The 13,444-nt window shown below is 44.1% G+C and overlaps 1 protein-coding gene across 1 annotated transcript; it reads right to left on the bottom strand.

Moving 5' to 3' along the window:
• Positions 1 to 287: 287 nt before the first annotated feature.
• On the bottom strand, positions 288 to 11,214 carry LOC102932138 (1,25-dihydroxyvitamin D(3) 24-hydroxylase, mitochondrial). Its single transcript, XM_037915888.2, has 12 exons — positions 9,553 to 11,214; positions 9,174 to 9,364; positions 8,169 to 8,262; positions 7,589 to 7,685; positions 6,884 to 6,975; positions 5,977 to 6,088; positions 4,280 to 4,425; positions 3,562 to 3,728; positions 3,276 to 3,354; positions 2,283 to 2,477; positions 2,050 to 2,161; positions 288 to 1,069 (listed from the first exon to the last, which is right to left on the bottom strand). The coding sequence occupies exons 1-11, from the start codon at positions 9,826 to 9,828 to the stop codon at positions 2,051 to 2,053; spliced, it is 1,560 nt and encodes a 519-aa protein (XP_037771816.1). The 5' UTR covers positions 9,829 to 11,214; the 3' UTR covers positions 288 to 1,069; position 2,050.
• Positions 11,215 to 13,444: the final 2,230 nt, after the last annotated feature.

Raw genomic sequence — 13,444 nt, 5'->3', positions numbered from 1 at the left:
GTTCTCAAACTGTGGGTTGGGACCCCAAAGTGGTTCAGGACCCCATTTTAATGGGGTCACCAGGACTGATGTTAGACTTGCTGGGGCCCAGGGCTGAACCAAAAGCCGGAGCCCAACTGCCCGGGCCAAAGCCGAAGCCCAAGGGCTTCAGCCGTGCGTGGTGGGGCTCAGGCTTTGGCTTCAGCCCTGGGTGATGGAGATCAGATTACAGGCCCTCCCGCCCGGGTGGTGGGGCTTGGGCTTCGGTCCCCGCTCCTGGGGTCATGTAGTAATTTTTGTTGTCAGAAGGGGGGTGCAGTGCAATTAAGGTTGAGGACCCCTTGTGTAGGCATCACAGAGAAGCAGGGTTCAAATATATGGACAAGTCCATCTAAATGGCTTTGATCTTATTCTATGCTTTATAAGAGGAAAATCCTTTAAGGGGGAAATGTACTTCTATTATTTTCCTCTTTAGTTCTTTTGTTAAAAGGTCACAAATTGACAGCCCTGCAGATGGAAATCCTCAACTGAATCCACAAAACTGGAACAGCCTGGGAAAGACTAAGGCAAGATTTCTTCACACTGTCCCATCTCACCCCCAACCTAGCAGGACCATCTCACTCATGCCTGATTATTCCCAGGTACCCTTTGTGACACACACAGGATTGAGCCTAATTCCTTTCTCAAACACTGAACAACTTCCAGCTGGTAACACCCTTCAGTCAGTACTGACTGGCGCCCAATATTGAGTTCCACAGTCCACTATAAAACTCTCAAACAATGAATTTCCCTCAACTTTGCTGGTCTATGGGCCACAGAAGCAAAGATTCACAATATTTTTGTTCTTTCATTTTAGGATTGTGAAATGATTTAAAAAAACCTGCTAACTGACACATTTTCATACAGTGTAAGGACTACATGAGCTTTTATTGACTCTGTATTTCTGTCCTTCTCATCAGTGCATTGCTGAAGGCATGTCCATGGAGATTTCCCCAGTGGTTAGTGCCTATTGGCTTTGGCATTCCAGATTCACATGTGCTGTCACCAGAAAAGGCAGCAATAGTATGGTCCTTAGTCCACAGAAGACAATCTGGATAAACAGAGAGTCCATTCATATAATGAACAGTTCTGTACAATCTAACTATATGTTAAGCACATCTTAGAATATGGTTAATATCCCTACTTAATTCACATAGGGTGAATTTTTCTCTTGTTCAGTAGACAGCCTATAGTAAACAGCCTATATGCCACTTAAGTTCCATTTAAACCCTATTTTGAGCGCTTGGTTCTGGCTCAGATCTAAATCCACAAGAAACCGAATTTTCCAGTTTACATTTGGCTTTAGTACAAGCTAAATCAGGACTGTGTACAGCTGATTTTATAGTATCTTGGCTATTTGGAGCTGAAGTCTCACATAAACTAATGATACTTTGGCACCGTCAAAATCAAAGCGTAACCTTATTTGACCTTGAATCTGAAACTCTAATTTGAATCCAGCCTCCTGGACTGGCCCACCTTTTTTAATAATTCAAGTGCTCTGCAAGTGAAGATCAAGCAGTTCTCTTGCTTGTCTTGGTGTGTTTTGCCTTTATTGTCAGGATCAATTGTTTGCCATTGGTGAAACTAGATGGACCAACACTCTGATTTAGTACATTGGAAAAATCTAATGTTATTTTCAGGATAATGCCTTCTTGAAATGCAGAAGAAAAACATCTATTGGATTCCAGCTAACGAATGTTTACTTGGGGGGGGAAAAAACGGGTGGGTTTTTGTTATCAGTCTGGAGGACAGAAGCAGACTGTTGTGGCCCATTGTACTTAATACAGTCAAAGGCTGGAAAGCTATATCAATCTATTATGCAATTCCTAGCTTCTTTTGTCACTTACAAGAGGTATTTAAAGGCAATGAAGTTTAATGACCTCTAAGAAATATGATTCTTCATGCAATGATGTTAGATTGTACAGGTCAAAATCTGCTCTGTTATGCCTGAACAGCCGCACTGAATTTAGTAGTGCATACAACTACATAGAGCAGAGTCTACTGTGTCCCAAAGGCACTTATCCACTTTACCTCATCGTCTTCTAAATGCAATGGGAAGTTCTCGGCTGGGGATTAGTATTCCTGAATGCAGAGTTTCTACTGCCTTATTGTCAGTTGCAACAATCTGATATTTGCGAACAAGCTGTAAAGACAAAAACATGAGTTACAGAATGCCAAGCATGATTTTGGCTCACTAGCCTAATTTTTTAATCATATAATCAGACCAGTTACTTGTTTAAAGAATGTTGTGATGTAATATTTACCCAGCAAAGGGCTAAATGAAGTTGTAGTTCAGCTAAGCGACGCCCGACGCACATCCTCCTCCCAATGCCAAAAGGAATATGAGCAAAAGGATTTATTATATTCTTCTCAAGCCAACGCTCCGGTTTAAATGTAGTCCAGTCTCTAAAGTACTCTTCATTGGATCCCAAGGCATGACTGTTTAACATCAACACTGTCTGGAAACAAAAGTAGTAGGAAAAAGTTCCGTTAAGAACAAGTTTGGAATAACTGAGTGAGTCATTTTGTATTAATGGAAAAAGCTGTTTAGAAAAAGTGAAGCAAAAGTTATTTTCTCAAAAAAGTAATGTACTGTAGGACTTTTCTGGGTGGATGAAACAATCTTCAAAGAGCAGACAGATACTGCCACCCAGCAGATATGAAATAACAGAAAATATGAAGAATGTCTTGGAATCAACACTAAAATTCTTTGGAAATATGACCTAACTTTAGTTCCAGCGTAAGCAGGTGCAACTCCACTGAAGCCAGTGAAGTTGCATCAGGACAGATTTTAAGAGAGGAGATGAGATAGAGAATTATTGTACTTCTTCCATGCTAGCTTTTTAGCCTATTGAGAACTACCAAATTTAAGATGAAAAATAAGGTATAGCAGAATGTGGGGAGGGGCAGACTGAGAAGAATGAAAAATGAATGTCTGAGATTATCCCCTTTATAATTTCAGGCATTAATTTCATTAATCTAATTTTATCCTACATTTCAGTGGTTTTCAATTTCTGGGAAATCTTAATATTTTATCATTAAGTCAGCATTCTGTTCCTTCATCTTTTTAGGTATTAGCTCATGACTAGGCTCTCTGAATGCTTCATAAAAGCTTATCACCACCTTCAGCAATGGGAACTTGTCTGTAACCAGCAAATGACAAAGAGTCGTTTGCAGACTGGAGTGGTTACCCTGTATCGATAATTATATTGTAAAATACTTATTTTACGCTACCTACAGTAACAAATTCTACTCACCCCTTCAGGTAACACATAGTCCCCAAGCATTGTTTCTTTGTCAAGAGTGCGAGTGGTAAATGGCACAGATGGTGTTATCCTACAGTAAAATACATAAATTGAATTAATCTACCATGATTTTGTCTCCTCATAGGTATGGGCAATATTTTACTCTGAACACCTAAGTGATCATTTTGAAGTTATTATACCCACTAGAATACCTTTCGCCATTATGGCATATTAGATGGCCATTGTGATCAAACAGAGCCCATTTTGCTTTACTCAGAAGTTATCTAAAGAGTTCTACCTCATAGATTCTTTCAGACATGCTTTTAGGTAAGGCATTTTCTTCAGGTCCTCAGCATTTGGACTCTCATTAGCAGACACTGCACTCTGTATTTCCTGGAAAAGCTTCTGTTGAATGTGTGGATTGCGTGAAATGTTATACAGAGCCCACAGTAGACTATTGGCAGTCTGAAACATGACCAGAAGAGAACACTGATGACTAAGACACCAGAACATCAAGCAACATGACTATCCATATTATGTGCATAGTATGGCCAACCGTCTGCCTTACACTGGAAAACTCTTCAGTCTTGCCTAAGCCTAAGATAATGTGATCCTTCTGCCCATTGTTCTCTAAAAGAGAACAAGAACTGGGGAAAGGAGAATGTAAAAAATATCACCATGTCGTTCTTTTAGGTAAAATTGCGCATGCATACTTGCAACTCAGTTTAAGTGAGTATGCAGCATTAGTTCACTGTTAGATATTTGATATCCTGCCCTTACTGGCAGAAAGGTTTGATTGACCTGGAAAATTAGGTAACTGCTATGATACTAACTTCAGTGATTGTGAGGATGCCCATATTAAAAATGATACTAACAACAAACATTCACAGCTCCATGTGTGTAATCTTGATGTGCACTAAATGTACAGAATGGCCCTCAGTCTGGAATGTGATAGCTATCAACAATGCCAGCATTACAACAAAACAAAAAACTTGCTGAAAACAAACCAGTTTTACCGTTTCAACTCCTGCAATCTGGAACTCTGTGATAGCAGCATACAGTTCCTTCTTGGAGAGTTGACTCCCAAAATAAATGTCGCACAGGAAATCTTCACTGGGATTAGCAGAATATTTCTCCAGTCTGCTGTCAATTGAACACTTGGCTGGGGATAGAAGGGGAGGGAGTGATCAGAAAGTTACTAAAAATTCATCAAAACTTAAAGGAAAAACATATTTACACCAGTGATCATGAGAGAGGAGACAATGTTTATTGAACCACCACCACCACGAAATTAATATTGCCCTTTTTGTGTGAGTATCCCTTCCCGCATTGAGACAACCACACCCCCTCCATTATAAAATCAGGGATGGCCAGAAGAAACTACTGAATATTAGAAGGCATTCTGCCTTGTAAACCTATGAAAGAAATCAATGTCCTTGATGTAAGCTACACATTCAGCTATGGATACATGGGTTGTAGCTAACTTGAGGATAAAGTTAATTGGCTTTGGTTTTCAAAGTGGACAATGGGATTTGGAAGTCGACGAGAGTTGGGCATTTTAGCATAAAAATATCCTAGGTGTTTTTTTGTTTTGTTTTGTTTCGTTTTTTACTGGAAACTTTGCAATGTGTTTATCCTGTGACGATAAATACCAGATCCCAAACTGATAAAGTCATTTTTCTTTGAACATAGTGTGCCAGTTTTTGCCATCCTTATTCACAGTGAGTAGAACTTTTGTTCCATGAGTAGCCTCATTGGGACTAGTTATGAGAAAGACATTATTCAACACAAGCCAGGGTGTCAGAAGTTGCCCCTTATGAATGAAACAAGTTTTTATATTGTGTTTCTTTAAAACACACAGATTAAAAAGCAATGAAATGAGCATGCACCAAACTGGAAATGGTGAAGGGGTGTATATTTTCCTCTATCATACAACAGATATGAACCTTAAATATGAATCACTGTATAATTGTGGGAATAAATATTCCGGTCAGTGTTACAATAATCTGAGCTACAAAACCTTGCTTAATTTTTTAACTTGAATATTCACAGGCTTCTGAAAGGGGGAAAACCCCATCTTAATATCTGAGGATGCAATAACTTTTGTTAATTTCAAAGGCCCATAGAACCAAAACCAACAGGAACAGCTGTTCAAAAGAACCATACAGTGCTCTGTCACTTTGGGGGGTCTCAGAACCTGCATTTATAAGGTTATTGAATTTCAGCTCCATCATAATTCTTTAATTCTTAACATACATCTCTCTGTAGCATGCTAACTCCTTGTCTCTCAAGAACAGTGTTAAGAACATAGTACACTCTGCTGCCTACCTCTCTCAAATGTACTGAGTTTTATACAATATCCTGCTTTCAGTCTATTTACCTTTCTTTAGAGACTAACGTGGGACCACTAATTATACTGTTGGGCCTTTCCCAAACTGATGGGTTTTCCCTATGCATCATGTGTTTACAGACAAAGCAAACTGTTAGTCATAACTAAGTCAGAGTCAAGTAAACTTGGTGGGAGTGTGTAAACAGTGCTCCCACATTCTGAGTAGAAGAGGTTTGGAGTAAGAAGCAAAAGTGTCTTCTGTTGCACTTTGTGAGACGGTCAGCAATCAGTAGCTTTGCGATGCAGTAACAATTATAAGTGGGTGAATTCCTAGTAGGAATTCCCAGCATTCATAAACATGTGGGATTTGTATTTAAAAATTACCTGTTTTGAAGATATTGTCCCATGCGTTGGTATGAGCTTGCCAGACTTTTGTGTTCAGACTTTTATGAAGTTCAACTGGGGTCACCATCATCATCCCAAAAGTACCCATCATCTGTAATGAAGAAGGAAAAAAACACACCTTTGTTCTCTCTGAGTTATCACCAACCAATTATGCTTTGTGAAAAAAAAGTGGATTAACAAAAAGAAAAAAAATTCTCACTGTAACTCAGAATTGTGGTTCTGATGGGGTGTCTACCTTGGACAGAAAGGATTCACATTTGAACTAGGACCACAGCAAGTGTGCTGCAAAAAGTGAGTAAGCATGCACCTGTTATGCACAAAATCCCCTATATCTGCACATGCAAATGAGCAATTTTAACAATCTCACATAGGCGGGACTCCCCAACTAAGGTAATGATGTTACATCATATGTGCCTATTCTATAGAGAAAAGATTTAATCAGTAGCCCAAACATGTTTCTAGGGTTGGTTTATTATTTTATACCTTTTTTGGTACAGTTTAGTCGAAAGGCAAATTTGGCAATTAGATATCCAGTTATCTACTTTGGACATGCAAATATGTGGCTTTGCCAGTGCAAAGTTGTAAGCGTATAGGCAGGGTTTGAAAAAATGTGCCTGGAATTTGTGTTTGTTTTCTTATGTGCCCTGGAAATTAGGTAGTGAAGCAACAAAATAAAACTCACTAATTCACTGCATTGATTTTAAAAAAACAACAACAGTACTCTGTTTCAGGAACTGTGTTTGTAGATAGAGCAGATGATGAGCAACGTGCTCAAGGACTAAGGTACAGCTCCTCAAAGCCATTTAGACACCTGATGCCCATTGATTTCAACAGGAGCTAGGTGCCTCATTGCACTTGAGGATCTGGGCCTAAGCCTTCTCCATACCGTTTTTACAGCCTTGATGAAGTTCAGGCCTTCTTCTCCCACATCCTGCTGCAGGAGTCCAAACCTCTTCCCATACAATACCAAGCAGATACCTGTCATTTAATATATATATATATAGTTACACAAGAGCATCTAGACTAGTATCCACCACTTACTCAATTACCCTTCTGAAAAATATTCTTAGTTCTAAGATACATTCTTAGGCACAAACAAAAGCCTAGGTACTTCAGGGTAGTTCAAGATTCCCTCTGTACGGGCTGGTTCAGACTCAGTGTGGCTCCAATATTGCAGCAGGGAAATCTAGTCATGACACCCATGGGAACTGGAGCTCTTTCCAGTGAAGGCTTGCCCTTTAAGTGGCATCCCTTACTGTGCATGTCACAATCACCTTATTTGCCAAATGAGCTATTGGGATTCCATAATGCACATCTAAGGGGATTTTGAATGTCCTATTAAAGATGCATATGTATTTTTTTTTCCATCAGAGCTTTACTATGAAAAATCTAATTTTTTGCCATTGTTAGCAAACATCATAAAATCAGAAGTTAGAGGTGGAGGAGACCTTTTAGACATATCTAATCCAACCCTGTGGGACTAGCACAGGATTGTTGCTTATAGTATAGTCGCTAACATTTGGTCCAAATTTAAATGTCCTAACAGGTGTTAATATGAATGTAATTTTCAGTTATAAAGAAGAAAACTTACTTTCAAAGGACCATTTGTTGAATTCTGAATATATGTTTTCAATTTCACCATTGTGGTTACAAAGATCATCTATTCTATGCATGAAATCCACCAGGACCTAAATGATGGGAAAAAAAGATTTGGAGACAAGTTTAGTTTCTTGATCCTAAGCAGAGTGTTTGAACTGCTTATCTAGTACTCTTCAAGTTCAACAGAGAGAATCTCAAAGCAGTGGATAAATATTTTAAAAAGATTATTCTATAGAGGGGAGTTACAATTGTAAACTCTGGTGGATTTGTATCAGAATAGATGACCAAAGCACAGAGTAGTTAAAGCAACACGTTTAAGGGAAGACTACTGCAAAGTGCCACAGTAATTCTCTGTGCTTCTTATGGTATCAAGATGTTGACCAGGGCCTTAGCCATCAGCTTCTCAGTTTGTCCTGCTTTGGGATCAGACTCTTGCATAGTCTTTGTGTAGAGTTTTATCCTGAGTGATATTAAAAAGTGTACTACCTAATGTTGTTGTAAGAGTTAGTTGCATACAAAATGATTAAACTGAAGAGGAAAAGACAGTTCACACATCCTTCAGCATGAAGTACCTCATTGACTGTGGCATCCAGTTTCACGATTTCTGTGGGCTTCATTAACTTCTTTTGAAAGGCACTTCTGACTCTCTGCCAGTCTTTTCCTTCTCTAGATTAAATAACAGCAAAAAAGAGCAAAGTTAAAAACAAAGCAAAGCTGTCCAACAAAACATGCTGCAGGCTTAATCAAACAATTGCAAATTGGAAGCATATTTGCTAACAGCATTAAGGTATCAATACTCCATTCCATTAAAAAGTAGGGGGAAAAGAATAAGAAACAGATAAAATGTGTACTAAGTACAATTATCTCTGGTTAATGATCATGTCATCACTTCAGAGGAAATAGCTTCCAATGGGTGAGGATGCAAAGAGAAGCTAAAGCATAGCTAGTCTGAATGGAAACTAAATATTACACGTTTAATGATAGTGGGAGGTTTATAGCATCACTGCAGTGTAAGCAGGCTGGAAATCGCCTTTTGCCGGGATAACGTCCCTATCCCGGCAAAAGGCGATTTCCAGCCTGCTTACACTGCAGTGATGCTATAAACCTCCCACTATCATTAAACGTGTAATATTTAGTTTCCATTCAGACTAGCTATGCTTTAGCTTCTCTTTGCATCCTCACCCATTGGAAGCTATTTCCTCTGAAGTGATGACATGATCATTAACCAGAGATAATTGTACTTAATAATTGTACCTTGAGCAAGGCAGAGCCATTGCAAACAAGATCGATGTTCCAGCCTCTGAAATGGGGCTTTGACATCATTGCTGGCACCTTGCTCTATTTACACAGCATGCCTGGCAGCGTTATCAGCGGTGCGGCTTTGTATCCTTGATTTCACCGAGATCCGCGCGGTCTCTGTCTTCATCTTTGCAGTGAAGCAGGGAGGTTACGGGCTCAAACAGTGCAGCAAGTTATTTCTCACATCCCGCTCACGGATTTCACTGGGCTGTGGCTCAGGTGATCTTCCCTGCCCCCCACCCCCGCTCCGAGATGCTCCGAGCCCCAGCTGCACTTACAGGATCAGCAGCCCGTAGCCCTCGTCTCTGTAGTCCCGGTAGGCTTTCCAGGGCTTGATCTCCAGCCTCTGGGGGTGAGCGCTCTCTTTCCGGTACAGAGCTTCTAACAAGCAGGGGGCTCCGATGTGAACGGAGTCAAAGGCGCCCAGCTTCATGCGGAAAATCTTCCCAAATTTCCGGTGGTAATCAGCCTAGGGCGAGGAGACAGCAGCCGGAGAGTCCCAGGTGAGGGCAGGGAACAGCCCATCCCCTCCCCTCTCCCATATGCTTGGCCCCAGGCGAAGGACATCTGGAGCAAGGCAGACCCCAGGCGCGCGGGTTAGCCAGCACTGCCCAGCCCAGGAACCCTCTCCCCGCCTCCCCTCCAGCCCCAGCTTACCAGCGTCTCGTGCTGCTTCTTGAGCCCCCCTTTCCAGAGGACGTCCGGCAGGCTGCCCAGCAGGGGCCAGTTGGTGGGGCCGGGCAGGGCGGAGAGGGGGTGCCCCCTGCAGTGAGGAGCCGGCACGCTCGGCGCCACCTCCTCCGCCTTAGGGTGGAAGGCGCAGGCGGAGGACGTGGGCAGCCTGGGTTGCTGAGGATGCTGCTGCTGCGCGCTGGCATCTCCCAGCGTCAGGAAGGACCTGAGCAGCGGGGCTCTCTTCAAGGGGGAGCTCATGACTAGGGGTGTGGGTGCAAAGGGGCTGGTCGGAGGAAACTGGCCGGGAGAGGCAGGTGGCCTTGCGGGGCTGCAAGTGGCCGAGGGGCGTTGGCTGTCAGGTGGCCGAGGGGCGTTGGCTGTCAGGTGGCAGAGGGGCGCTGGCTGCAGGTGGCAGAGGGGCGCTGGTTGCAGGTGGCAGAGGGTCCCTGGCTCTCAGGAGGCAGAGGGGCGCTGGCTCTCAGGTGGCAGAGGGGTGCTGGCTGCAGGTGGCAGAGGGTACCTGGCTCTCAGGAGGCAGAGAGTCCCTGGCTCTCAGGAGGCAGAGGGTCCCTGGCTCTCAGGTGGCAGAGGGGTGCTGGCTGCAGGTGGCAGAGGGTCCCTGGCTCTCAGGTGGCAGAGGGTCCCTGGCTCTCAGGAGGCAGAGGGTCCCTGGCTCTCAGGTGGCAGAGGGGTGCTGGCTGCAGGTGGCAGAGGGTACCTGGCTCTCAGGTGGCAGAGGGTCCCTGGCTCTCAGGTGGCAGAGGGTCCCTGGCTCTCAGGAGGCAGAGGGTCCCTGGCTCTCAGGAGGCAGAGGGGCGCTGGCTCTCAGGTGGCCAAGGGGCGCTGGCTGCAGGTGGCAGAGGGGCGCTGGCTGCAGGTGGAAGAGGGTACCTGGCTCTCAGGAGGCAGAGGGTCCCTGGCTCTCAGGTGGCAGAGGGGTGCTGGCTGCAGGTGGCAGAGGGGCGCTGGCTGCAGGTGGCAGAAGTACCTGGCTCTGAGGTGGCAGAGGGTCCCTGGCTCTCAGGAGGCAGAGGGTCCCTGGCTTTCAGGTGGCAGAGGGGTGCTGGCTGCAGGTGGCAGAGGGTCCCTGGCTCTCAGGTGGCAGAGGGGTGCTGGCTCTCAGGTGGCAGAGGGGTGCTGGCTCTCAGGAGGCAGAGGATCCCTGGCTCTCAGGAGGCAGAGGATCCCTGGCTCTCAGGAGGCAGAGGGGTGCTGGCTCTCAGGAGGCAGAGGGGCGCTGGCTCTCAGGTGGCAGAGGGTCCCTGGCTCTCAGGTGGCAGAAGGGTGCTGGCTCTCAGGAGGCAGAGGGTCCCTGGCTCTCAGGTGGCAGAGGGTCCCTGGCTCTCAGGAGGCAGAGGGTCCCTGGCTCTCAGGTGGCAGACGGTACCTGGCTCTCAGGAGGCAGAGGATCCCTGGCTCTCAGGAGGCAGAGGATCCCTGGCTCTCAGGAGGCAGAGGGGCGCTGGCTCTCAGGTGGCAGAGGGTCCCTGGCTCTCAGGTGGCAGAGGGGTGCTGGCTCTCAGGAGGCAGAGGGTCCCTGGCTCTCAGGTGGCAGAGGGTCCCTGGCTCTCAGGTGGCAGAGGGGTGCTGGCTGCAAGCTACTCTCCCAGAGATGCTGCTGCCCTCTCTCGCGCTCTGTGGTTTCCCATAGCCCGGCGGAGGTGTGTATATATAGCACTTGGGGATGCCTGTTGGACTTTAATCTGGGACCAATAGGAGCGCTGGGTGGGGCGGGGCGGGTCGGGACTCCGGTGGCCCCGGGACCCGGCGGCGGGGCGGGCGGTGCATTAGAGGGGTCAGCTGACTGCGGGTCACTGAGTGTATTGTCAGACCGTGCCTCTCTCGCCCTGCGCCGGTGCTGAGCGCGCAGCAGCATCTGCTGAAGGCGCTGCCCTGACTCTGCCGGAATCCGCTTGCGGCTAGAAAGGGCGGGAGGAGGGGACAGAGGCCCCAAAGCCTCCAGAGGATGGTAAAACAGGTGAAGGAAGGGGAAGCAGAAAGTCAGCTAGAAAGACAATGTCAGAGGCAGGAGCGGGGGAGAAGAGAGGAAAAGAGATGCCCGGAAGAGTGGGAGAAACCTGGGATGGGGCAGCAGATAAGTTACCAAACTGCTCTGGTTGAGTATGGGTGGCAGAGGGGTTTGTGTTCCTGGATGGATGGTGCGTCTCAGCACTCTCTCCCCGGGGGCTGGGCTAGTAGTGTAGCCTACTGCCCAGGGGAGGCAGATCTTCTCTATCTGGAGTCTGCCCCGAGCTGCCTAAGGGGGCTCGATTCAGCGAAATATTTTACACATACACCAGCCTAAACGTGTTCATGGTTACCATAGCTGTCTTTGGTGTTTTGGTGTCCTAGTCAGCTGAGGGAGGTGTGACATACCTGCATATGGCCTCATGGCAGTTCATCGCTTTATGTTCCCTGCAGTGTTTGAAAAAGCATTCAAAATAATGGGCTACAGTAATGATAATTACCAACATGAAAGGAACAGTTTAAGACAACTGGAGAGATGTATCTTTTATGATTTTCCATATGCTGTCCAAAATGAAAAGAATTCTATGACATTTCATTTTTGAAATAAATATCACATCTCACCAATAAGTTGGATTTCTATTTCCATAACTTTTCTCATTATAAAAAAAACAGACTCAATCATATTTATTTTGTTGTTTGCTTGGAGAGCTGCTGTACCTATTGCAACTATATCAACTGTCTGAAGGGCAGATGATGATGATGATGTCAAGAGAGAAAGAGAAAAAAAATGAAGTATATGCATACCATATTGGAGAGATTAGGAAACAGAAAATAACTTTTCAGAGCATAAGAATAAAGGTCACAGTCCAGTATCCAGAAAGTAATGTATTCCCCTGGACATCATGGAAAAATCAGGATAATGATCAGGCTTGTATTAATAATGACAATTAGTAATTAATACTAACATCTGAAATGCAGCTAATAGTCATAATTTGGGTACAGATCATATGTATAGAGAAAAATAAAAGCACGTGCATTAATTCTAGCAAAATTTAAAAATATAATAATGTATGAGTTTATTCCAATAATATTTTGAATTATTTCTCTGTCATTGTTTTTAAATTGATTGGTTACTTTTCAAAGTCATTTAATAATGAAAGAGTATATCTGCTTGAAATATTCCAATTAATGCTATGTATAGGAATTTATATGTAATACTTATGTGACTAACGCAGTCTTATATTTTAATAATTATTTTGTTGACACATATTTTATTAATATATTGACATTATACACATTAATAACAATTATAACATTTATATTTTAATATACATGCAACCAAACAAAACTTAAAGTTGAATCACTATATTAAAATGTTTATATGTTGTCAAATATATTTTATTTATGTCCAAATTTTAAATTCAGATTTAAAATGTCTAAAATTAAAAAAGCAATGAATAAAGGCGATTAGCAAATTCTGACACAGAGATCTTCCTCCGCCTCCTTCATAATTTGCTACCAAAATGCCTATGAACAAGCCAGGGCAGTTAAAAATTGAACACCTGCAGTGTCAGGTTTTTCTACCAGTAGAAAATTCCCTGATAAGAAGCCGTTTCTGATACTGCTGCTATAGCAAAATCTGATGTGAAGCAGTTTGTGATAATACACTATGCTATCCCACCCCTGAGGCAGCAGTTCAAGCCAGGGCCTGGCACTGGAGACAGTGAGCAGAGGTGAAGCAGTTCAGAGTGTGCGTGTATGTGTGTGCATTCATCTCTCCTCTCTCTCCCTCTTACAGGGCAAGAGCCACGGAGGCTGCAACTGCAGCTGTGAGCGAGGGAGTCACGTGCAATCCAGAGGCTTTGTGCGAAGGGCAGACACTAAACTATAGAGGCTTGATCCCTTT

The sequence above is a fragment of the Chelonia mydas genome, chromosome 13 (assembly GCF_015237465.2).
Source record: "Chelonia mydas isolate rCheMyd1 chromosome 13, rCheMyd1.pri.v2, whole genome shotgun sequence".
Classification (NCBI taxonomy): Eukaryota; Metazoa; Chordata; order Testudines; family Cheloniidae; genus Chelonia; species Chelonia mydas.
This window is presented reverse-complemented; position numbering and strand designations above follow the sequence as displayed.

Excerpts from the sequence above, each read along its gene's own strand:
- LOC102932138 (XM_037915888.2), bottom strand. The coding sequence starts at position 9,828 with ATGAGCTCCCCCTTGAAGAGAGCCCCGCTGCTCAGGTCCTTCCTGACG. Across the intron at positions 6,976-7,588 it reads CAACAAATGGTCCTTTGAAA|GTATCTGCTTGGTATTGTAT; the intron begins GTAAGTTTTCTT and ends ATTAAATGACAG. Across the intron at positions 2,162-2,282 it reads TTCATTTAGCCCTTTGCTGG|CTTGTTCGCAAATATCAGAT; the intron begins GTAAATATTACA and ends TTGTCTTTACAG.